Source organism: Nothobranchius furzeri, chromosome 2 (assembly GCF_043380555.1).
Source record: "Nothobranchius furzeri strain GRZ-AD chromosome 2, NfurGRZ-RIMD1, whole genome shotgun sequence".
In the NCBI taxonomy this organism is placed as follows: Eukaryota; Metazoa; Chordata; class Actinopteri; order Cyprinodontiformes; family Nothobranchiidae; genus Nothobranchius; species Nothobranchius furzeri.
In genome coordinates, this window is record NC_091742.1 from 22,630,226 (window position 1) to 22,656,975 (window position 26,750).

A 26,750-nucleotide genomic window follows, 5' to 3' on the forward strand; every position below is an offset into this window, starting at 1 on the left:
AAACTCAAATAAAAATTAAAGTCAACACTAATTATTTCATTAATGGAACTGTTTTGCCTTCTTATCAGAGTAGGAGACAAACTGCAGGAATGAAAGAAATAGGAAAATCTGTAGAAAAAAGTGTTTGATTTTAATCATGAAAAAAAAACATGATTTTTTTTCTTGTAAGTAAAAGAAAAGGTTTTTGCTGAGATATAAGACTGATAAATTCACTGGTTAAATATGTCCTGATCTGCACAAATATTCGATGGAGCCAGTTTTCTAATTGTAATAAATAAGACACATAGTTTGCTAATTTGTGTGGAATAATTGTAATTGGGGTTTTATACCAAAAGCATATTACTGTGCAGTAAAAAAAGTGGATAAAATTAAATAAAATTATCAAAATAACAAAAAATGGCCTATAAACTGAATTTGTTTTTGAGGGACTATTTGTATGCTTCATGCTAGAAATAATTTGATATACTAAACAATCATAGCTTTAACAAAGGAAGGAGACCTCTGAGTTTTGAAAAGTGAACTTTGTGGCAGTAGTTCACCCTGGATTAGACTGTATTTTACATGCATCCAACACATAATCGCAGAAGAGCAACAGATTACAGATGGCCTGTTTTACAAATATTGCATTTTTACTACACTTCACTGTTTGGAGAATGAGATTATTTAGAATATGAATGTAATGTGTGTAAGTAACGTTATTTAAAACCACTGTAAGGATTAGTTTTGTTTCTTCTATTTTCCTAAAAGAAAGTTGTCTAATGAATGTAAAAAAAATGCAGCTTCTGAGTAACTTCAAATCTTCTAAGTTTTAAGAAACCAATCACAACTATATATTTACATCAGCATCACTGTTTTCACACACGTCAAAATGAAGAAAAGAAAAGCAAAAATAACATTGCTCTGTGTGTAAAATGTGTTAATTCCAGTGATTTATCGTGTTAAACATTCAGAGATAACATTGCTACAGCAGTCTTTCACATTACAACATAAACGAAAACAGGAAATAGATTAAAGGATTTATTTTTTGTTGTTCATTCTTGGCCTCCGATAAGCTTCTGAAACAGTTCTTCATCTAGGGTTTCATTCTGGTCTTTGGAGCGTGTGGAGAGGAAGATGTAACCACCAATGAACTCGTGCACCACCTTGCAGTCGCAGCTCACACAGCTGAAGGCTATAGACACACCCTGGTCGAACTCTATTGTCACCTGAAGTCAAACACAAACATATAAAGACGAAGTTGAGGGAAACACCGAAGACGTCTCATCCTGACTAAGAAAAGCTCCCTCACCTGTCTGATCTCCCAGTTCACGTTCCACTGCTTCATGTTGGCAAACCTCCATGTGGTGACGGGTAAGCCCGAGGACATGTCGAGACGAATCAGTCGGTTATAGGAAATGCCCAGAATTTCATCCTTCTTGCTCCCTTTGAATCTAAAAGACACATAAAAGCAGGCAAATTCCCCAAACATAAAGTTCAAATGTATTGCCACATACATTTATTACAACAAAAAAAAAAAACAAGCTCTGTACCTGACAATGTAGTAGTTGATGCCAAACTCTGGAAGTGACTGCCAGGCCTTGATAAAGCGCATCTTGGCCTCCATCAGTGACAGCTGTGCTATGTTGTGATGGGCCTCCAGGATGCGCGTTGTCAGCTTGATGCAACCATGAAATACAGAGTTAGTCAGCAAGGAGAGTAAGTTTTGCTCCTGGTGAAGTTTCTCAAACAAACCTGCTTGGTCTTCTGCTTTTTTGCGTAACGTGGGGAAACAAAACACTCGGGATTCATATCCATGGCATCCAGGTCAGGAGCTGCCTGACCAGGAGGTGGCGCAAGGCTCTTCATTTGCAGGAAGGACTGGATGTTCCTCACCTCTGTCTTATAGGAGCTGTAGGCCATCGTTTTGCCTTTGGAGGCCAGGATACAAGCAGCTTTCCACTTGGCGTACTGTGTTTCCTGCACCAGAGGGTAGAAACACAGAACAAAAGGGGATTCGCTGTTAAATTTACCTCATAATTCTCTTCTTTAAACACTTAGATGAGGAAGGAAGTGTTACATTATCACAGCGGATGTAGACTTCATTCATGCCGTCGGCAACTGGGAGCAGGAGTTTGATGCCAAACTTCTTTTCTGTGACGTTGACATCAGGAACAACCTCACAGCCTGTTGATTCCATTGGAAAACATTGTAATTTAGAACAGAGCAAAAATATATATATATATATAAATAAATAAAATAAAAACGAAAATGAAAGACTTTGTAGTTTTAAACTCAGGTTGTTCCTGTTTTAGAACTTTTTATCCAACGTTCAGACATTAATTCTGTTTGCTTCAGAGCCAGACAGGACATGGAAAAATGAGGACTTTTTATCCAAGTGACCTCCTCATCCAGATGTTTTATCTATGTTTTATTGTAAATTACTCAATTTTTTTTCTATTATTTGGGAAAATTAACAATAAATTACAGTGTAAGGAATGATTAATGACACGACTATCTAATGCACCCTTATTTTGCCTTTTGTGCCTGAGCCCTAAACCAACGAATGATAGCCTTCAACCTGTTGGGTCAAGTCTTTACGGACAAGGTGCCTTGTTTAATCGACACCTTTGCAGTGGTCCCTAATATGAATAAACAACTCGTGAGTCGACATCTGTGGGAAAAATGCTCTGGTGCTCCTGTTTCAGGAAGTAGAAATTAGTCAGAGGGGTAGGAAGCAGTAAAAAAAAATCAGGATTTGGAATCTTACTTGTTATTATTTCCTGATATTCTGACATCTCACCTGTGATTGGATAACCGCAACATGACTTTACCGTGGACTCTGTTTGTTAGATGTTTTATCTCCACAAATAACACAAGCCTGGAGGAGTTCTGCCATATGGTGGAGGTGCTAATGCTAACGGTTAGCTTCTACTAGTTGAGATGTTCTCTGTTGTTTCCAGGACGCTAAACCAACAACAGCCTTCCCTGTCGTGAACCAAGATGGAGGAGTCCATTAATGATAATTAGAACGTGACGTGGCTCTGTGCAGCTTTCTGACTCGTACGTTTACCCGTCGGTTTTCTTTTTACCATGAATGACTCTCTGTTGCCACCACATAAAATTATAGCTCAGTTATTGAACAAGTGACTTGTAGCCATTATGGCAGCCATCTTGAATGAAGCTGATTTGAAAAGTGAATCAGCTGTAGATGAACAGTTAAGCATTTATTTTTGCGAATGTCATTAAAATCCCTCCTTCCACCGACGACCAGTGATAAAAACTGTTTAGTAAATGATTCGGTGTCACTGACCTCTCAAATGAAACTGCTCGATCGGTTCTCCGCTGGAGGTGTCCTTGTTTTTGTAGTAGGAGATGGTGGTGTCCTTGAATACAAACCAGTACTCTTTGTATGATCGCAAGGTCAGTCTTTTGGGTCTGATTTAGCACACACACATGCACGCACAAGCACACACACGCACACACAATTAGGCAAATTTGCCAGCAGATTAGAATCTCTGAAAACACAGAAGAACTTTGCAGTGGTGACGTCAGTGGCTTGAGGTTTACTTAAACAGCCGGAGATAAGCAGCCAGCTCTGGAATGTCAGTGATGTCCTCCTGGGGCCAGGACAAAAACAAAACATCAGCTATGTTATCATGGCAGTGTTGACTTATAAATCTGAATTTTCTGTTTGCGTTCCCTCCTGCGTTCTGTTGTCCCTTGAGTCTTCATTTACCAGAAGTTTGTCTGTGTGTCCACCTTCAAGTGTCACCTCCAGGTTGGACAGGGCAGCTTCTATTTCATCCATTTCTGGTTCATTGGAGTGGTTCGGCGTCTCCTTCGACATGGTCAATTTGCAAATGTGGTACTGAAGAAAGAAAGAAAAAAGAAAGAAAGAAAAAAAAGAAAGAAAGAAAAAAGAAAGAAGAAAGAAGAAAACAAGACAACAAGAAAGAAAGAAAAAAGAAAGAAAGAAAAAGAAAAAAGAAAGAAAAAAAGAAAGAAAAAAGAAAGAAAGAAAGAAAGAAAGAAAAAAGAAAATAAGAAAAAAGAAAGAAGAAAACAAGAAAGAAAAAAGAAAAGAAAGAAAAAGAAAAAAGGAAGAAAAAGAAAAAAGAAAGAAAGAAAAAAGAAAGAAAGAATTATTTAGCAGTTGAATGCAACCCTCCATTTGAATCACTATATTATTTAACTGTATTTACTTAAATAAAATAGAAAAACCAAAAATAAAAAAATGCCAAAAGGCTTCTTATTTAAAGTTAAATTAATACATAATGTTTTTCTATTGTCAGTTTAAAATTATCAAATTATCATTATCAAATACATAAATAGAAATTATATATATATATATATATATATATATATATATATATATATATATATATATATATATATATAATTTTTATTTATTTTTTTCCAAATTTAAGACTTTGTTGTTTGAATGTTTCAATAATTGCACCTTTATTGTTCAAGCCAGGAAAAAATTACTGAAAATGTTCTTTTTGTAGTTGAAGCAATTATAACAACTCAGTAGGGTCACGGGGACCTGGGGTCTCATTTATCAAACATTGCGTAGAATCCTTACTAAAACCGTACGTAAGCTCAGGAAAAAAAAGTACTTACACCAAGTAGGTTTGTGATCTATCAAACATGGAGTACGCACAGCTGCACGCAATCTCCGCTTCATGAATTGGAGACTAACGAGAATGTTTCTCAGCTGCATTTTAGTCACATCCCGCCCTCACCACGCCCACTTACTGCCATAAATAGTCAATGCAAAGTGCCTTGTGGACCTCATGCATATACATAAGCCAGCTGTTGCAGCGCTCTGCCAATGACGATGGCGACCGTAGATCAAGGCAGATCAAGGAAGCGCTATTTCACAGAAGCAGAAATTGAGGTACTTGTGGGTGAGGTGGAGAAATTAAAGGAAGTGCTTTTGAAAAACAAGTAAGAGAAAATCCACGGAGTGGCACAGCGTTGCTGAAGCCATCAATGCTGAGTTCTTCAGAGAGATCTGTGGCGGACATAAAAAAATGGTCCAATCGGGATTCGATCTCCAGACTGCCACGTGAAAGTCACGTACGCTAACCAGTCAGCCAAACGGAGAACTTCCCTGTGCAAAAAGCCAGGGCGCATAATCTATTGGGTCACAGTGACAGGACACACTGTCACAGACACATGACATTCTGTCTCAATCTATCCCCCTGCTGATATTCTGCATTCCGTATTCTGCGCTTCACGCTGTGTGTGTGTGTGTGTGTGTGTGTACACGCGTGTGTGTGTGCGCATGTGTGGGGTCTTATGTTCTGTGTGAAAACGAAGCAGTACAAGTGATAATGCTGCAGGAATTCATAATTGTATCCTTCTCAGCAGCATTGCTGCAGGTGCTCTCCATGTCCAACATGTGCGTAAGCCAGGTCCTTAGTCAACTTAAAGTTGTGCACATTTTTCCGCTAAGTATTCTTTCATAAATCCCAAAGTTGGCGTGGAAAGTTGCTTACGCAGTTTTCCAACCCCGTTTTGTGCGTAAGCAAGTTTGATAAATGAGGCTCCTGGTCCCTAACTGGACATCAATCCATCAGGGAACCACAAAAATTGCAATGATGTTTAACTTTAAATTCAAACATCTTTCTCACTACTGGGTTGTTTCTGTTCAATTCAGAGAATTTACATGATTCTGTTTTTGTCTACAAAACCTTTAATATCCTATGTTATTTATTCAAAATGTTAAATAGCATCTTGATATAAAACGTGCCTGCAGTGGTTAAGTTGTGCTCTTTGGACTGAGACAACATGTTTACCACAGAGGCTCAGAAGACAAACCTGCTATATAATAAATTAAATTAATAAATTACAAAAAGGGCATTAAATGATGCATTAGAGGAAGTGATGTGTAAAACCCTCACCAATAATTCAGACACAGTAAACCATTAATTTGCTTTTAAAATTGGGATAAACCTGCAACGAAGCAAACATCAGCATTTCCTCGTCGGTGCAGTCGATCTCCTCCAGCAGGATGGCCCACCGAGCCTGTTCGTAAAGCTGGGTAATCCTGACACCATCATACTGAAATAAACACACATACACACGCACACGCACGCGCACACGCACGCACGCACACACACACACACGAAAACTTTAGACCAACCATTGCAACCTGAGACTGATCCAGAGGCGGACTGAAAGGTGGGACAGCTGCCTCCCTGCTGTGAAGAATGTTGCCCCCCCCTACCTTTATGCCTTTAGAATATACCTTAATGGTGCTTTTACACTAAGGTTAGCTGAGGCGGGCCCGGCTGAAGTGATCAGCTCACGCTTACTTGTAGTGGTAGCCTCTGATTGGCCTGGCGGTGTGTGTGTGAAGTGATGAATTAGTTTTGTCACATGTTTATACCTCTTGATTGATTTTGTTGAAATTAGGATGCTACATGTAATAACTGTATTGTTTACATGTTTATTTACTTTTGATTTTGTGACACTGTTGATTTTTGTAATGAATTAATGGGTAGGCTTAAATAAGTTTAACTTCAGCCTATTCCTTTTCGTTCATAAATTATATCTAAAGAAACTGTTTAATTTATAAGAGGAAGTTGTACTTCTGACAATTATTATTATGATCTTTATCAGATAATTGTTTTCCTTTTCATGTGTTTTATGTGTATTGTTATGACGGAAAAATAAATACAAATACAAAATGTAAATGGTCTGTATTTGTATAGCATCTTCTTATGGTACAAGGCGCTTCACAACACAATCGCCCATTCACACACACATTCACAGGCAAGTGGGGATGAGCTACGATGTAGCCACAGCTGCCCTGGGGCACACTGACAGAGGTAAGGCCTGCCCAGCACTGTTGCCACCGGTCCCTCTGACCACCACCAGCAGGAAAAGTAGGTTAAGTGTCTTGCCCAAGGACATAACAGCAGCACTCTCTGGTCTGGGATTGAACCTGCAACCTTCCGATTACTGGACAACCCGCTCTACCTCCTGAGCTACTGCTGCTCAGAATAGTGCCCTAATCCTTGCTGGGTGCATCCTTCTTGCGTTTCTTTCTTCAAAGGAGCCTTCCTCCAAGTGCGAGCACCAAGTATATAATCACCTCAACGTCTTCTTTAATTTTAATCGTGTCATTCCACTTGTCTAAACTTGCCATGCTCACACCTGCTTTTGTTTACTAACTTTTGGCAATTACTAATGACACCACAGACGTCTCCATGCCATGTTGCTAAGCAGAGCCCACCCACTTCCTGGAAGACACAGTAAAGCTTGGTTTATGCTCGACACATTTACTTTCCACTTGGTGATGCGGCTCGCGGATGGAACGCGCTTCACAACTTGCAGCGTTTATGGTTCGTGCGGCTTGTCTCTGCGGTGAGCCCATGTTCTCCCAAACTGAACGGGGCAACATGGAGCTCTACAGCATGCATCCAACACTACACCATAGTAGAAGTAGAAATTACTGTTTACAACATGGCATTTCAGCATTTTTAACAGCGTCCTCGTCTTTTCCGACAGTGCGAGCTATTTCTCTCCAATAAGTATTAACAACATGTTGATCACGGTGATCTCTGAGAGCTGAATCACACAAATGTCTGTATTTACGAACCTCTGCCATACTAGTTCTTGCCGGTCCGCCATGTTTTTCTGCATCCGACCATCCCCGTGGTTAGAAAATTTCCTAAGTGCGCGTTGCGGAAATTTTGGGCCGTGTGGAGGCGCGGTGGAGGGGCGTGGTTGTTAAAATGACGCAAAATGACGCAACTTTTCCGCGCGGAGCCGTGCGGACCTTGCGGACGCGTCAAGCATAAACCAACCTTAAACCCTACCAGGCACAGCTGGGGGCAGGCTGTGCTGTACCGGGCTGACCCAAGAGTAAAAGGGCCATAAGCTCTCCTACAGGATCAGTCTTTTGTTTCTGTATTTATTTATATTGTTGAACATTTTTCTTGTTTATACTAGAAAACTGTCGTAGTTTTCCTAGAAGAAAAATTGACAAACGTGAACATTTCATTGACTCCTGTTACAAAAAGGGGATTTTCAAAGACTTTGCTGAGAAGGTCCAGCATTTCCAACCTTGCCTTGAATCTTTAACCCCTCTTTTGTCCTCACGTAAAAATTATATCACTCTGCCACGGATGCAAGGAGACTGAAAAGTGAACGCTTACTTTAGGGTTAAGGTCAAAGAAGACGTTGTACTTGAAGCGAAGTAACAACTTTTCATCATCCTGAATTTCCTGCTCCATCAGAGAGCGCGACGAGTCCAGCCACCTGTCAGGTGATCAGAAAGACCAACCAGATGAGCTGTGGATGAAAACACCTTGCAAATCCACTGAAGGGTTTCTGACTTTACCCTGCGTTGTTGGTTGCTTTGTCCACAAGCGACAGCGGCTCGTACAGCTTAGCAAGCTCAGCGGACGGCACGTTTGGTTGACACTCAGCTAGGGGGTTTTCTCCAAACCAAAGGCTGGTGGAAGACATCGGCATCCCATTCTCTGGGTCATAGGTCGCTGTCATGGTCTTACTGTACATAGGGCCTTGTTTTGGAAGCAAAGAAAACTATAATTAAAAGATGGCTTTGCAAAATGTAAGATTCAAAGTTGTTAGAAGTCAGAAATGTTTTATTGCTTTTGCTCATTCAACAAAAAGAACTTTCGGTGTTCAGTTTAGACATAATCACAAAAAATATTAAAATGCAAACTGTGGAAAATACTCATTATAAAAAAGAGTTATTGAGTCAGGATGTAGACCAGGCCACAAGATTTGAATCGTGTCAAACTTTAATGTGATCAGTTTTTGCTTCAGTCAGTTAATTTTTTAATTTTTTTGTGTTGTTTTACCCAACTTTTCCCAACATGTTTAGGAAAAAACCCTGAACAGATTCAATTTGACCTAAAAGAATGAAGAAAAAAATTCATATGAGAACTAGACGAGTTCTTGCATAATAAAAAAAAAGTCATATACCGTAAATCCTCTAATATTAGCCTGTATTTAATTAACTGCCGGTGTCGGTACAGTATCTGCTCGGGTGCAAGATCGGCTCGGGGTCCTTCGACTGCCGATGACGTCAAAGTACGGCAAACCCACTCGGACAAAATACACTACACATCTATACTTTTGGAAAAAATTTAGCAGTTTCGTCATTAAAATAATGTTTCTCAAGACGTAACTTTGTGTTTATAATGGTATTTGTAAAATAAAACACTATTTTGTATTCATAATGTTGAACTCCTCTTTGAGCACATCCCTTGAAGGATCATAGGTATTAGCAACACCTGTGAAATTGTATTTGCAGGAAAGAAGTGTGTCCCGTTTATTTAAGTATTTTGTGTTTAGAGTTTATGACGTCTTGTCTATGCGTAGTTCAGGTACGCTCATAGCTGCTAGCCAAAACTCTGGAGTTAAAAGTGTTCTGGCTTTACTAAAATACCTGTCTGTACTTATTTGATTGATGGTAGTTTTACTTTCTATTAGACTCCAAATGTAATCATTTGGCACGTTTCTAATTCATAATTTGTAATAATGTAACCGGTGATATTAGCATTAGCATTCCTATGGGATTCCCCATGTATATTAGCATTGCGCTAACCACTCGCTGCCAAATTGCAGCCTTTGCGATTAGAAAATCTGCTTTTGTCACATCGCAATTTAATTGCACATGCAGTTAATTGTTCAGCCCTAATATACATGCAGCTCTATGCTAAAAGTGTACTTTCAAAGAGGTAATGATGGATTTCTTTGTAAAAGTTGTCCATCTTTCCGACAGAAAGATTTGCCTGGACCAACGTAACGTGATTACGTAATTCTGTAAGGTTCATGTTCAGCCAATCAACTACTTAGACGTCATCGGCAGTCGACGGACCCCGAGCCGATCTTGCACACGAGCAGATCCTGTACCGACACCGGGTATCATATTTTGGCCGGTGTCGGAGTCGGCGGGGGTGAATAATGGCCGTTTTTTTTTTATTGTGGCCGGGTGGAATGTGGTAACAAGCAAGTACGGGGGGCAGTTGTGTCATCCGTCTCACTTTTGATTTGGCAGTGATAGACTGCGAGGGTAACTTTAACCATGTGGAGACTAAGAGAAGGTGAAAATTTTATATCAAGTTCAAAGAGAACGTGCTGATTATGCTGCAGAACACTCTGGGGAGCAGTAGGGGTTGTATGAACTAGTCGACTAGTGGACTTCACCGCTCTATAGTGACTTTTTATGCCTGTCATCGACTAGTCGCTGTCACGTGATAATGACCGGCAAGATGCAGTCCACGGAAAAGACAGCAGCCTGCTGTCAGCAGGTGACAAGCTCCTGCGAGTCGGGAGGCGACGCGCTGTGCCAGAGCGTCGGTACTGACACCCACCGTAAAACGGACATTTAACCTTTACCCTCTTGCAATTTAACATTCCCCTCACCCCCATCCTAACCTTAGCCAGCTTACGCATGCAAAGCTCTGATTGTTGACGCGCTCCAGACATCTGCGTCCTGAGGTCAAGTTACTCTCCCCTCACTGATTAGTTAATTGATTTCACTAGATTTCTCTCCCCACACACCTACAGCTCATCTCCCTCTCATCCTGCCCCAGTGTATTTAACCCTGTCTGCGTCTCAGTTTGTTGTTGGTTCATTGTTTGTGTCAGCCTCATCTCGTACCCCTCTTTAGCTTTTAGAACAGGGGTGTCAAATATACAGCCCGCGGGCCGGATCTGGCCCGCAAGCAGGTTAAATCCGGCCCGCGAGATGGTTGTGTAAACTTTATTTTCATACTTTACAATGTAGAGTGAAAATAAACGTATCTTTGTGAGCAAGTTTCCTCTGTAATGAGTATAAATAAAACAAAGCTGCGCTCAAGGCTCACACAAGAACTTGAATCACATCCTGAAGTTGGCCGCCACTCAGGATGTGACTTCTGATGTTGATGTGCTGGTGAAAGCTAAAAGATGTTAAGTAAAATGAGTCAAATATACTTTAAGTGCTGCATGAAACTGATCTAGCCATGTGATCTGTAAGCTCTGAATCACTAAGGAATGTTTTATTTATTTATTTATTTATTTATTTATTTATTTTCAAATTTTCAAGTACACTTCAGGTGTTGTACTATTTTGGATACATTGTCCTCAGGCTACAGCTTTGTTTTATATTGATTGTATTAAAACAAAGAAAACAATCTGAAGTTCTTTTTAATTTACCGGTCCGGCCCACTTGGGACTAGATTTTCCTCAATGTGGCCCCTGAGCTAAAATGAGTTTGACACCCCTGTTTTAGAATCTCTAGGTCTCTTGTGTGTGTGTGTGTGTGTGTGTGTGTGTGTGTGTGTTTTTTTTTTTTTGGAATCTCTAGGTTTAGTTAATGTGATTTTTGGATTTTGTTTTTTGGCGCCCTGCATTCTCTGGATGTACTCCTCAATAAAGGATTTTTACGTTTCTTCCACCTCCTGCCTCGTTTATCTGGTTCTGCATCTTGGGTCCTAGCTTTTCTCCAAAACCACCTCGTGACACATACATGCTCTTCAAAACGTTTGCTTTTAGCTTGGTTAATAAAACTTGCAGTACCTGTTCCTCCCAGACCCCCGTTAAGTGAGTCCCATATATCCCAGATGTCATCCTGAGGAGAATTTTTCTCTTTCTTCTTCTTCTTTTTGGATGGATCATCAGGAGGCTTCAGCAAAGACAGCTCCTCTGATCTCCTGATTTCTGCGATGGAGCAAAGTGGAGAAGTAGGAAGGATTCACACATGAAAAATGCAAAATGACTGTCCTATTTTCTCTCTATGAGGCATAAAAATCATAACTGAGACACACGCACGGAGAGCTCTGCAGATTTCTTCCACTGCCTTGAAGACCATGCTGGAGAAGCTGACTGTGATCCTGATAGTTTTCATGTTGGGAAGTTGCAGCAGCAGAGGTTTGTGCTGGGGGGTGTAGCGCAGGTCAGCATCAGCCTACATGGGTCCCATTTTTAAAAAGATGCAGACAAAATCAATAATCTCTTCAGCATTTCCACTGAATTGTGTTTTAAGTACACACATTTCACACGTCCACACTGGAATGCTTTACACATCTTTAAGATTTTAAAAATGCAAAAGCAGCCGTTAATATTTAATCTAATTAGAACGTGTTTGGTGGTCAGTAAAAGATTTCCTGCTTGTTTAACACAATATTTAAGAGTTTTAAGGAGATAGGTCCCAATTAGTGTCAGCTGGTGGCAGATTAGTGCTGGTTAGTGGTGTTTAAAACTCACCAGGGTTTCATTATTAACATAAAAATGCATATCACCAGGCATATCCACGAAGGGTAGGTAGACCAGCATGATGGTGTCTCATGTGCTTCTGAACTTCTGAACCAAAGCTTAATGCGAAAACAACACCTTCAGTTCCCGTCAGAACAATCGCTTCTTCGGATTTGTTGGTTCTGATTTAACATCACACGTCATCCATCCACCGTCTCATCCACCATAGGTACACCATGCATTTAGTTTAAAGTCAGTCTAGTTTAATTTGTGAGTAATAAAATTCTTAACTTTTAAACTTGACTCTCTCTCTTCTGTTGTCTCTGCGTGAATATGAAGCAGTTATCTAATCCCTGCAATAAAAAAATAGAATCTTCTGGTTTAAATAACCCTGCGATCCGTAAGGTAGATTTCATATTTCCTATGGAATCCCATGCCTTATGGCTCATTAAATAAATGTAATTCTACTTCATTACATCTTGTAACGGAAAGAAATGACTGTTTTCCACCAAAAGTCATTTTTCCCCTCTCCTCTGACACAGAACTAGTCTGCATGAGACATGGCCTCAAGGTCTCATGCATTTGCTTATAAACGGCTTCTTTCCAGCTCAAGAGAAGAATGAAGAATGGACTCTCTCCTTTTAATAAATCAAATAACTCTATTTTAATAAAGCTAATTAAACAAAGTGTTAGTCAATAATAAGATGTGACCAATCTGTGAAATCAAAATATTAATTACTTTATTATAATCCTATAGAATATAAGAAGTAATATGACTTTAAATGTTTCCACTAGGACTGATCTCACGTAGCGTTAGGAGACATCACACATTGCTTTACTGATCCAATCAGAATCTTCCAGATCTGACGGAGGCGTGGTTTTGGTGGTGTTTGGTAAATCTGTCAACTTTTCATTCGACCATAAACCAAAACATTCCAAGTATAAATCTATGCCCACGTCATCTCTAACGCCAGTTCAAAGCGTTCTAGAGAAGTTGTCGGAGTGGCCAATCCGTAACTTTCCTCTTCAGCCGAAAGAACCAACGACAAGCTGGATAAAATCTGTTGCTGTTCCAACTGCTGCAACGGTTCCTTTCACAATAAAAGCTGAATCATCACGACCAGGTTTGGGTCTCACTAGATGCCAACAAAACCGTTGTGACCCAGAAGAATCTCAAAGACTGGTCTGGTCGGCAACCACTGCTTTTCCTACCGGCTTCGGTTCCAGAGAAGGTCCAGCTGGACCTCGACATTCCTGATCTAACGGGGACTTCCGCTAAGGGTATGTTGGCCAACGAAATGACGTTGAATCTGTTTATGAATCTCCTAATCAAAGCTTAGCGCGAAGACATCACCTTTATTTCCCACCAGAACTAATCGCTTCTTCGGATTTGCTGGTTCTGAGCAACATTCCACATTACACCATTCTCCATCTCATTCACCTTACTTACACCATACATTTAGTGTTTAAAGTTAGTCTAGTTTAATTTGTTTAGTAATAAATCTTTAAACTTTTAAACTTGACTCTCTCTCTTCTGTTGTCTCTGAGTGAATACAAAGCTGTTATCTAATCCCTGCAATAAAAAGTTCCAATCTTCTGGTTTAAATAACCCAACAGATTCATAAGGTTGATTTCATATTTGCTATGGAATCCTACGCCTTATGGCTTATTAAATAACATGTAAGTTAAATCATTACACTCTTGTTCTGCCATTTTTATGTCTGTCGACCAATAATTTTAACAGGTCAATCATTTCTTTCTGCGATCATTTGGAGCTGAAATCAATTTCTTTAACTTAGTTTCATGACTGCACTCAAACTGCAACTCTGAAAAACAGCATTGATTTCTCATTTTCATAACATGAAGAACAATCTTCCTGCACAGAACAGGGTAAGAAAACCATCTGTTAGCACAAGAGAAGGATTTTATGAAGCAGCTTCCAAGAGCAGCTAGAAGTAACCTGCTCCACAATGAATGTATACAGTAGGATTCCGCATGTTCCCATTGGAATCAGGATGCCTTTTACAGGATACATTTGCAGAGAAACTGGGATTTGGTTTCGGCTTTAAACACTCATTTTACCTGAACTCCATACTTGTCTAAGGTCCAGTGAGTTTTGAGCAGCCAGCACTTCCTCTGTTCCCACCACAGCGCATGGTCAGACCAGTCCTGTTGAGCCTCTGTAGGGAAACGTTGAGAAAAACATTTCTACCTGTCACACAGCTGGTACTCAATTCAATTCAAAAATACTTTATTAATCCCAGAGGGAAATTGATTGCTGTAGTAGCCCAGAATAATAATAATAATCAAGTCATCAAAGAGTTGTTGTATATTGCAATGGCTGTTGGCAGAAAGGATCTCCAGTAGCGGTCAGTGTTGCAGCCAAACTGAAGAAGTCTCTGACTGAAGACACTCTTCTGTTGTCGGACAGTCTTGTGAAGAGAATGCTCACAGGTGTCCATAGGTTTGTTGATTCTCTGGAGAATCCTTCTTTGCATTATCTCCTCCAGTGGATCCGAAACTGCCAAAACTCTGGCTGAGTCCTTGAAAGGACCTAGAGTTCCTCCATCTTGTTGGCCAGTGATCTCACATTGCCCATTATGATCGATGGAAGAGATGGTTTGAATTTCCTCTTTCTCTGTCTCCGTTTTGCTCCCGCTCTGCACCCACGCTTCTTGCGTTTTAGCTCATTTGGGATTTGTGGCTTCAGTTGAGGTATTATTTCAGCCTTTCCAATGTTAATCAACTGCTCCCAATTGTAAACCAGCTTGTTGCCATGGTTACACATCATAACAAATGCTCAAAAAGTGAAAAAAGCTGAAAAATAGCAGTAAAAATCCTCCTTGCTTCACAGCACCAGAAACAGAAAAGTAAAGTGTCTAAGAAAATACAGTTTTTCTTGAGAAACTAGAAGAAAAAATGTCCAAGAGAAGGCAAAACTTACATATAGTCAACAGAGCTACTCCAACATGAGCAACGCAGTTCCGGAATATGTCTGTTAATGTTTTTAACCTGTTATGGGAATCTGGGGTCATTTTGTAAAGCACTTTGAGTAGCACTTTGTTTGAATAGCGCTTTATAAATAAATCTGATTGATTGATTGATTGATTGATTGATGTGAGGTGAGCAGAGTATTGGGACTTTTGTGTCCCACCCAGAGCATTGCAACTAAAATGCTGCTTGGAAAATGACCAAATTCAAAGATCTTTAGAGACAAAAAATACTTTGCATAAAATAACCAATTCAACAAAAATATTTTAAAACTGTAATCTGCTTCAGCTGGCTAAATACATTTGTGCCAACACGAGGAATCAAACATCAGGACACGGCAAAAGAAGATGAAAAGCAGATCCTTTAACCACTAGACCACCAAACCCAGTATGAATGAACTGCCTAGGGCATGGTCGGAGCACCGGTGCTGTTTCCAAAGACGCTTTCTTTTAATTTATTGCTTCCTCATGGCCCATGATGCTTTGTGGGTTGTGGGTCTGAAACCGTCCGTTTTATTACAAATTCAGGCTGACAAAAAAAAAAATAATAATCATATTTGACGACATCTCAGTAGTGCCAACCGTAATATTTTATCATATACGGTGCCTACCTTTGCTCTCAGAGTTTAAAAATAGCCTGATATGGAACCTTCACGATTTTTTTGTCTCATGCTTTAAAGCTACTAAACTACAGTAACATAAATACCCTTTGGTGTGTAGGAGTGTGGTTTAGTGAGTCCACCTGATATCATCGTGTAAGACTGGGCTGAAATCCATCTGCTGATGACAAGCTGCTTAGTCATCATTTATTATAGGGAGTGCAGAATTATTAGGCAAATGAGTATTTTGTCCACATCATCCTCCTCATGCATGTTGTCTTACTCCAAGCTGTATAGGCTCGAAAGCCCACTACCAATTAAGCATATTAGGTGATGTGCATCTCTGTAATGAGAAGGGGTGTGGTCTAATGACATCAACGCCCTATATCAGGTGTGCATAATTATCAGGCAACTTCCTTTCCTTTGGCAAAATGGGTCAAAAGAAGGATTTGACAGGCTCAGAAAAGTCAAAAATAGTGAGATATCTTGCAGAGGGATGCAGCAGTCTTAAAATTGCAAAGCTTCTGAAGCGTGATCATCGAACAATCAAGCATTTCATTCAAAATAGTCAACAGGGTCGCAAGAAGCGTGTGGAAAATCCAAGGCGCAAAATAACTGCCCATGAAGTGAGAAAAGTCAAGCGTGCAGCTGCCAGGATGCCACTTGTCACCAGTCTGGCCATATTTCAGAGCTGCAACATCACTGGAGTGCCCAAAAGCACAAGGTGTGCAATACTCAGAGACATGGCCAAGGTAAGAAAGGCTGAAAGACGACCACCACTGAACAAGACACACATGCTGAAACGTCAAGACTGGGCCAAGAAATATCTCCAGACTGATGTTTCTAAGGTTTTATGGACTGATGAAATGAGAGTGAGTCTTGCTGGGCCAGATGGATGGGCCCGTGGCTGGATTGGTAAAGGGCAGAGAGCTCCAGTCCGACTCAGACGCCAGCAAGGTGGAGGTGGAGTACTGGTTTGGGCTGTATCATCAAAGATGAGCTTGTGGGGCTTTTTCGGGTTGAGGATGGAGTCAAGCTCAACTCCCAGTCCTACTGCCAGTTTCTGGAAGACACCTTCTTCAAGCAGTGGTACAGGAAGAAGTCTGCATCCTTCAAGAAAAACATGATTTTCATGCAGGACAACGCTCCATCACACACATCCAAGTACTCCACAGCGTGGCTGGCAAGAAAGGGTATAAAGAAGAAAAACTAATGACATGGCCTCCTTGTTCACCTGATCTGAACCCCATTGAGAACCTGTGGTCCATCATCAAATGTGAGATTTACAAGGAGGGAAAACGGTACACCTCCCTGAACAGTGTCTGGGAGGCTGTGGTTGCTGCTGCACTCAATGTTGATGGTGAACAGATCAAAACACTGACAGAATCCATGGATGGCAGGCTTTTGAGTGTCCTTGCAAAGAAAGGTGGCTATATTGGTCGCTGATTTGTTTTTGTATTGTTTTTGAATGTCAGACATGTATATTTGGGAATGTGGAGATGTTATATTGGTTTCACTAGTAAAATAAATAATTGAAATGGGTATATATTTGTTTTTGTTGAGTTGCCTAATAATTATGCACAGTAATAGTCACCTGCACACACAGATATCCCCCTAAAATAGCTCAAACAAAAAACAAACTAAAAACTACTTCCAAAAACATTCAGCTTTGATATTAATGAGTTGTTTGGGTTCATTGAGAACACGGTTGTTGTTCAATAATAAAATTATTCCTCAAAAATACAACTTGCCTAATAATTCTGCACTCCTGTACGCCTCGTAACTTTTTTTTAACCACCTTACTCTAAACTTGCTGTAATCAGCTCCTTCATGTTAATGGCAAACTTTAAAGAGGTGTCAGATCAGACCCTGGAGTTATTTAGCTCCTGAAGGCAATAAAAGCTGATGCATTGTTCCCAAACAATGGCCCTGCGGTGGAGAAAAATGCTGAGCAAACAAGGGTGTGGCCAGACACACAGACATGCACTTAAAATCCAAAGTGTGAGCAGCAAGTTAAGAAACTTCAGAAAAACTTACTGATTTTCTCCACCAACTTAAGCATGAGGCCTCCGACGTGCAAGTCTCCTTTGACCCTAAGCCTAAATTTCATGGACTCGTCTCCCTGTTTTTGGTCCACCTGCACAGACAGCTCCCACGATGTGTCTCCAATCTCTGCAGCTTTGATCATGGTCTTGTTCTATTAGAGAGACAATGATCATGGGTAATAACCTCTTTGCAGATTCGTAAAACTTGCAAATTCAAAAAGGAAAACAGACATTTCCTAAATGCTCACTTAATCTTCTATGGCCTGGAACAAAATGTGTCAAACTGGATGAAAACATGTCAAGCCTTGGTAAATTTCTGTGTTTATTTTTTGTCTGACCTCATAAAGCAATGCTTCTGCTGCAGTGTCTCTGCAATGATACTGCAGCCCTCGAAGTCAGCCAGAACATTTTTTAACTGAGACTTCACAAACACACACACACACACACACACACACGCACACGCACACGCACACGCACGAGCTGGTGACTTCAGAGAGAAGAGATGAGCCTGCAGAACTCTGCTGAACAGTGTTGCTGATAATGACGCTGATCTGCTGGCTGATAGGTTGAGTTCGATGAAACAAGAGCGAATAGATGCAAGACTTCGGGCAGATCGGAAAAACAAGGACGGTGGAGGGGGTGGAAGGGGGGGGGGGAGTGGGCAGGGTGCAACGATGGAATGTGTAACGAGCACGGACACGAATTTGGTGCAAGAGAGAGCACACTAAACAACCTCCACTCACTCACTGCACCACTCTCTGGTAACTTAATGTGAAATCGTGTGGAAACAGAATGCTTGTGCTGCTAGTCCTGCTGCTAGAAGGAAGTGGAAATGTGTAGCCGAGGGGGGCAGATTTAATGAACACACTCTAATCTCTTTGTGCTGCTTCAGAGTACAGTTTCAAGTGTGATCTTGCATGAGAAGTGCTTGAATATGATGCATTTGTTCCCAGCATATTAGACATATGATGTTAGTTGGCGGGGATCATTTTAACAGAACATCAAGATTTCTCCTCAAAGACAACATAAAACTGACCCAAATCACATCCTTTCATGTTTACTTTAACTGGGGTTTGTGTTTCCCAGCAGACCAGTTCAAACTAGTACTAGTAAATATGTACTTCCTACTCTGCTAGCCTTACGCTGATCAGCACCTGGACTATGAGCCTTCGTGGTGCTCAGTTAATAAAGTTCTTTTGATCAAACACACCTGGACAGGTCAAACCTGACCTAACTGTTACTGAGTTGTTCATTTAAACATGAAAGCACTCTTACCGTGACTTCAAGTTTCCTGCTGGTTAGATTTTTCCAAGAAATTTCTGGAGAGGTGAAACTAATCTGGAGTAAGTCTCCCTTGGGAGTTAAAACACGCCCAGCCCGGTTCAGACAGGTGGGGAACAGAGGTGTAGGAGGGACGGGGCCTTACCTACCTCACCGAGGAACAATGCACATGCTGGTGGGGTGTAGCCGTCAAATATTTATGTTCCAGATCGGTAAAAACACTGAAACAAATGTGTCAAGTTTTATTTAAAGAACCACATAACATAAATGATATTGGCAGGGCTGCATTTGCCACATTAGATGTTATTTCCTATTTTGATTTTGTGTCACAAAAAAATGTTTCATCTAAAAAAACGAGGATAAACAAAATGTAATTTTCAAATGATGAAATTATAAAAAAAAAGCTTTTTCTAAACCAACCTATTAACTAAGTACAGCCTTTATTCCTTTAAGACGTTTTTGTTTTTCTTTGGTCTCAATTTTCTTTAGAAATGAATATTTGTTGCTTTTTGAGCTTTGAGCTTACTTGGTGTTATCTGATAGGCTGTGTTGGAGAGATTTCTTCATTAAAGAAATGCATTCGTGATTTAACCAGGAAGGAAATCTTTGTTCACAATGATCCGGGGTGGCTTGGACAACGTTTTCTCCTAATAAAGGAATTTATAGTTAAAAAACTGCCTTTTTATTTGCTCAGGTTATCTTTGATACTGAAATATGTTAATGGATTTGTGTGACACATAAGAAAACTGAAGAAACTAGCACTGATTTGGAAATTCTGATTTGTTTGGTGTTATAGGGAAGAGAAACGCCCACTGCGTGATGAATAATGTCTTACCTCAGAAAATCAAACCCACCTTCCTTAATGCCCACACCTTGCTCATGGAGTAAATCGAGATGAATCACTTCAGTTAGTCTTATTCACACATTTCTACCAGCCTTTGAAAATGTTCCAACACATGAGTAATGTTTAACGTTTTTGCTGATGGTGTTCCAGCCACTCGTGCTGATTTATGGTCAGTTTTGGGGCTTTTAATTAGTCAGCGTGGTGTGGGACGCTCATCTCCTGCAATCATTTAATCCTGTGGGAAGCATGAAGAAAGACTGCCACCTTCTGGAGTTTTACAGTCATGCAGTGTTTTAACAGTCCCAGTGGGAACATCAGCCTCCTCGTGTTCCATAAAATCCCCTTCATGCTGAATATTATTTCGGAGCTTTTGGGAAAATAGGTTTACAATTATTTCATTTTACTTATTTGTTCAAGTTTCACTCAGAAACTTCTCTCTCTCTCTCTCTCTCTCTCTCTCTCTCTCTCTCTCTCTCTCTCTCTCTCTCTCTCTCTCTCTCTCTCTCGGGTTCTGTGCAGTACCTTAGCTGTTCCTAGAACTTCACTTTCCTGAGCTGAGATGTCTGATGTTTTTTCTGGGATCTGCTTTAGCCACTCCTCCAGGTTAAGGGTTACTGCCCCAAGTGTCCCAATGACCACGGGCAGCACCAATGTCTTCGCTCTCCAGGCTTTCTCGAGATCTTCTTTTAGGCTCTGGTACTTCTCTAGTTTCTTGTGTTCCTTTTTCCTGATGCTACCATCACTTGGAATCGCCACATCAACCACAACAGCTGTCCTCTGTTGTTAGTCCACCACCACAATGTCCGGTTGGTTCGCCATCACCATTTTGTCAGTCTGGATCTCGAAGTCCCACAGGAGCTTGGCTCTCTCGTTCTCTACCACCTTAAGGGGTCTTACCCACTTTGACCTTGGGGCTTCCAGTCCATACTCTGCACAGATCTTCTTGTACAATATACCAGCCACTTGTATGCTTTGCTTTCCCTTCCAGCATCTTAAACCCTGCAGTTATGTGGTGGATTGTCTCACGGGCTTCTTGGCAAAGCCTACATCAGATAGCATTTGCATTGCCTGTGTATGTACGTATGTATGTGTGTGTGTGTGTGTGTGTGTGTGTGTGTGTGTGTGTGTGTGTGTGTGTGTGTGTGTGTGTGTGGTAATAAATGTTGATTGTCTCTAAAAGTCCAAGAACTAGGTTTGCAAATTAGCTTCTGGCTAGAAAACCTCTGTACAAAGCAATGGTTGCATTGCCCTTACATTGTCTTTTATGTTGTCCTAGTACAATAAAACCAACCTAAACTAAACACCTTTGGTCTTGTCTGGTGCGGGTCTCTGTTGCTCTGGTGTTCAGCTCCTGTTCCTCTGCAGCCAAGATGAATGCCTCTGAGCTGTCCTTAAGCCCAGCTCTTTCTAGCCATTGGTAGGATTTGTTGATATCAACCACTTCAGTTATCTGTCTGTGATACATCCCATGTAGAGGTTTGTCCTCCCGCAATGGTATTTCCAGCGTCTCGTCCTCTGTTCACCATTGTCTGAGACATTCACTGAGTCCATCATCTGTTTGGGCCTTGTCTTTGATGTACTTATGGATCTTGGATGTTTTATCCTGGGCAGTGGCTCTCACACTCACTAGTCCCCAGCCTCAGTCATTTTCAGAGTGCAGTTTAAGTTACTGACTTTTGTTTTTAAAGCACTCAATGACCTGGCACCTCCCTACCTCTCTGCCCTTCTCACTCCATATGTGCCCACTCGCACGTTGAGGTCGGCTGACCTTTTACTGCTGTACACGCCGCGGATGAGACTCAAATCGCGGGGGGATCGAGCATTTGTGCATGCTGCCCCAAAGCTATGGAACTCATTGCCCATTGGAGTTCGGCAGGCTCTGTCTCTGGCGGTTTTTAAATCTCGTTTAAAGACCCACTTTTACACTTTGGCTTTTAGACAGTGACTCGTTTTAGTGTTTTATTGCATCATTGTTTTAATGTGTTCTTAGTATTCATCATGTTTTATCTGCCTTTGATTGAGATTTTTATCCTTTGTTTTAGCTCCTTGTGTTTTGTTTTAGCCTGTGCAGCACTTTGGGCAGCTCCCATGCTGCATTTTAAACGTGCTATATAAATAAACTATGCTATGCTATGCTATGCTATGCTATGCTATGCTTTCCTCACAGCTAGTGTACAGTCTCAGGGTGTTGGATTTGGAACACACACACACACACACACACACACACACACACACACACACTCGGTTTGAACATCTGGAAGTTGTAGTGACAGCATCTGGACACTTATTGTGTTTAATGAACTGAATGAATGAAACCCCAGAATAACCCATTATCTCTGGTATCTGTTCGCTGCCACACGAGGGAGCCATTAGCACACACACCAGACTCAGAAGAGACCCACGTGAATCAGTTTTAACATTTTCTTTAGTTTTGACATTCAGTTTCTCTTTTCTAATTTGCCTTCAGGTGAACTTGACCATGAATGTGTTATAAAGGACAATATTTCACACTGTCTGGGTTTTAAAAGTTGGCTCTGACAAACGGCATGTCCTGCTGCATTAGTCAGTTCCACCAGGACGCAGAAAAGCATGGAGGTCACTGGACACTGCAGCTTAACTATGTTCTCTATAGGTTTTTATAATTCAGATAGCACAAACATGTTCAAAGACATTGTTGAAAGGCTGTACGCCTTTGTAGATCCATTGAGTTTGTTTTTTCAATTCCTCCATCAAGAGGGACCTGTGTCAGGCATAAACGCCCAGAATGAGTGGGTAAGTCTTCAAGGACACTTCAGCGTGCTAACCCATAGGTTTAAACTAAAACAGTCAATTTGATGGCCATGTTGTCTGACCATTTAACCACACCCTGCTAAAGGTTCCTGTCCAAGCGCTCTGTTTCCAAGCGGACCATTTAGAGCTGCTGAGTGTTTGCTCAAAGAAAAACAGAGAATAGGTCAACTTCTACTGGTCTGGGTCATCAGATTGAACTAGTTTCTAGTTTTAAATATCTGGGTTTATGATAAGTTATCTTTTAAGCTCCATATCCATTATTTAACAAAAAAGTTGACATTTTATTAGGATTTTAATACAGAAATAAATCTTGCTTTTCTTTTACGGTTAAAAAGAGGTTAGTAGAATCAATATTTATGTCTGTAATAGACTATGGAGACATCTTGTGCACTGTTTGAGCATGTTGGACAGTGTGTTTCATAGTTCAATTCAATTCAATTCAATTTTACTTATATAGCGCCAAATCACGACAAGAGTCGTCTCAAGGCACTTCACATAATAAACATTCCAATTCAGGTCAGTTCATTAAGCCAATCAGAAAAAATGTTTCCTATATAAGGAACCCAGCAAATTGCATCAAGTCACTGACTAGTGTCAGTGACTTTACAGCAATCCTCATACTAAGCAAGCATTTAGCGACAGTGGAGAGGAAAACTCCCTTTTAACAGGAAGAAACCTCCAGAGAATCCTGGCTCAGTATAAGCAGCCATCCTCCACGACTCACTGGGGATCGAGAAGACAGAGCAGACACGCACGCACGCACGCACGCACACACACACACCAAGCAATGTATCTATGGTTACAGATCTAAAAATCAAGGATTTGGTTTCCTTGAGTGGATTTAAGACTCTGATTAGGTCACTGGAATCCAGATTATCAGTGTGTTCACGTTTTATGTTTATTCATTTAGCAGACGCTTTTATCCAAAGCGACTTACAATTTATAACCTATAGGGCATGTTGTGATCTGTGGGGGAAACCGGAGTACCCGGAGGAAACCCACGCATGCATGAGAAGAACACGCAACTCCACTCAGAAAGGCCGCAGCTGAGTTTTGAACCTGCAACCTTTGTGCTGCGAGGCAACAGTGCTAACCACTGTGCCACCTTGCAGCCCATGTTTTAATTGAGTTTATGTGGAAATGTATTCAAATGTGAATGCATTAATGTTGTAACTTGTAAGGGGCGACGGTGGCGCAGGAATTAAGTGCTCGCCCCGTAATCGGAAGGTTGCAGGTTCGAGACCCGCTCAGTCTGTCGCTGTCGTTGTGTCCTTGGGTAAGACACTTAACCCACATTGCCTGCTGGTGATGGTCGGAGGGACCAGTGCTCGGCAGCCTCGCCTCTGTCAGTGCGCCCTAGGCCAGCTGTGGCTACATCGTAGCTCATCCCCACCAGTGTGTGAATGTGTGTGTGAATGGGTGAATGACTGATTGTGTTGTAAAGCACCTTGAGTTCCATGACTCTAGAAGGCGCTATATCAAATACAGGCCATTTACCATTTGTAACTTGTGCTGCTGCTCTGTCTGTCTTGGCCAGGTCTCCCTTGCAAAAGAGATCTTGTATCTCAACGGGACCAACCTGGTTAAATAAAGGCAAAATAAAACAAATAAAAGAGGAGAAACGTAAATTCTATGACAGAAACAAACAATCCCTGAACCTCCTGAGGTGGAACACCTGAACACAGAAAATAGGACAATTCGGACCTGTGATCTAGACACAATGTGGTTCGAAAGAAGACCCGGTGGACCGAGTTCAAGCTTGAGAGAAAAAAACAATATTGAGCTTTATTGCGTTGCCAGGGAGAATGATAAAATACCGTCTTTAGAGTGGAGGAGAAATGTTTGGACTGTGGTTTCAGACACAATAAATTAAGTCTACTACCTGAAGCTGGTCTGAACACACTTGGAAGCGAGTGGGAAACAACATCTGCAGAAGCCTTCGTTGGTGCTCTGTATTTATGGAAAGAGAAACCTCCCGGTGACCTGGGAACACGCTTACCCAATTAGCAGCCTTGCCGACGGATCAAATGGAAGTGAAAACATTCGCTGCCGTGACGGAGACGCATCACAATGCTCCATTCATGCTCAGCCTTATGCTTAGGGGGTTAGGTGGATTTGGGGTGTGTGTGGGGGGGAATGTTCCTTTAGTGGGTAGGTAGTATAGGTGAAACAGAGAAATGAATATGTAGAGAAACTACCTTAACTCAATGCGTTCTTTGACGTGTGACTGCTGGCCTCGTTCGTGACTTAATAAGGATTTAGAAATAAACACTGTTGAATATGTTGTTTTTATAATGTAAAAGCGGTCCTCGCATCTCTTGGACACTGTAGTGTCTCTAGTCCAACTGAACCACAGGTTCTGGGGGGGATGAAGGCTAAAGGGGTCAGAAACGCTCAGAAACCATATTGGAAGTGAGGCTTTTGACAGCACAGGGCCCTTGGGAACCACACATGCACTGCCTTATGGGCTGGAAACTGTTACAGGTCGGATTCGGTTTCTGTCTTTGAAGCAGTTAAAATCACAGCATGTCTGTTTTCTCCCTTTCATAAAAAAGAGAGAGAAAAAAAATGTTTAATGCTTATGCCACAGACTCACGTAGCTATTATGACATTCTACACCAAGTCAAGAAAGAAGAACCTGCAACTGCCAAGTTATTTGTTTTCCAAATGTCAGCGTAATTAGAAATCTGGCCACAATGAAAGTCAGCCCAGGTATATGAGCAAAGTGGTTCACTAAATATAGGCTCCAGGTTCATAATAGTGCCTGTATTTGTCTAAATTACATGTAGCTGTCCCCAGACAGACTATGTCATCCCTGAATTCTTGTGACTCTATGGAAAGGGTCTTTTATTTATCATGAGAAAGAACTAATTTTAAATTTCTTATTACTTTAAAAAAAATACAAGTTTGTGCATTTATCTTTTTTCCACACAACATTGTCGGTATTACTTTTTTCCCTGTTCTCCTCTTGCATGGAAACATCCTTTAGTGTCAGGTCAGATAGCCATAAATACAGGTTGCCAGTGCAGCTTTGACCCTCGCATCTTAAAAAGAGAGACTGTTTTAAAGTGCGGTTTGGAGCAAGACATCAGGTATTTAAACATTTTTCTTCTTTTGAAAGGTGGCCACCGTAAAACGGCTTCCATCACAGAGTATCGCTTTAACTGTCTCTGGCAGTATTTCATATCGTTTATGCTTTGCTGTCCGGAGCTGCAGAAAAAAAAAGAAGACATGAATGAACAGAGGCGCACGGACCGACCGCCTCTGACAGATGGTCAGCTTGTCCAAACCTGAAAGACGCTCAGCCACACAGATGACATTTTCAGATATTAAACCCGATGAGCTCACTGTCCTTATCTGTTGAAAACGTTGTCAATTTCAGCAGGTGTGTGAAACTTTGAAGCGGCTGACATTTCTGTAGGAGTATCAGACGTCTCAAATGCCATACACACGACGCCGTGACTTTTATTAGTTTTGTCAAGGCACATAGACGCACAGTAGGAGCCCGGCTTATGTTCTATTAATGATAAATCAACTCCAGTTGTTGCAGTTTATTGTTTCCAGAAGCTTTTTGTGCTAAGCTAGATGTTCAATGGAGCATTGAAGTGCCACCCAGCCATGCCTCTGCTGAAGAAACTACTGTTGACCCTGAACCTGAAGTTGATCTCACAGGTACAACGTGAGAGGAAGCGGGGCGTTGTGTTCCTTTCCTCACCACATCAATTTGCAAACTAGTTGTGAATGGATGCCATTTTAAAACATGCAAATAGGGGTAGCCTCTGCCTGTATCAGCTGATGCAGGGCCATGTTGTTTTTGGACGGACCTTAAAGGCCTTAGGGGAGAAAGCCGTACTGAGAGTTAGAAAAGGTCGCGTAAACTCTAGTGGGATTACTTTACCAACACTTTCCATGGCTGAGATACTGTGAATAGATCCATTGTGGGGTGGGTCCTCGCTCGCGGAAAGCAAACCTTGTCAGGATCCAGTTCATTAGCGCCT

The 26,750-nt window shown here is 41.1% G+C and overlaps 1 protein-coding gene across 2 annotated transcripts; it reads right to left on the reverse strand.

The window, feature by feature from the left end:
* Positions 1-502: 502 nt before the first annotated feature.
* fermt1 (FERM domain containing kindlin 1) lies at positions 503-19,253 on the reverse strand. 2 transcript variants are annotated; one of them, XM_015948152.3, is made up of 16 exons: positions 19,113-19,253; positions 17,830-17,989; positions 14,286-14,383; positions 11,781-11,916; positions 11,529-11,669; positions 8,336-8,519; positions 8,151-8,253; positions 5,941-6,048; positions 3,716-3,847; positions 3,547-3,596; positions 3,290-3,414; positions 2,057-2,163; positions 1,732-1,956; positions 1,530-1,654; positions 1,289-1,430; positions 503-1,205 (listed from the first exon to the last, which is right to left on the reverse strand). In XM_015948152.3, exons 2-16 carry the CDS (start codon positions 17,978-17,980, stop codon positions 1,032-1,034), a joined length of 2,001 nt encoding a protein of 666 aa, XP_015803638.1. In that variant the 5' UTR covers positions 17,981-17,989; positions 19,113-19,253; the 3' UTR covers positions 503-1,031. The 2 variants fall into 2 exon arrangements, with proteins under 2 accessions (XP_015803638.1, XP_015803639.1); XM_015948153.3 differs by lacking the exon at positions 19,113-19,253 and adding an exon at positions 18,176-18,302.
* Between the last annotated feature and the right edge of the window lie 7,497 nt (positions 19,254-26,750).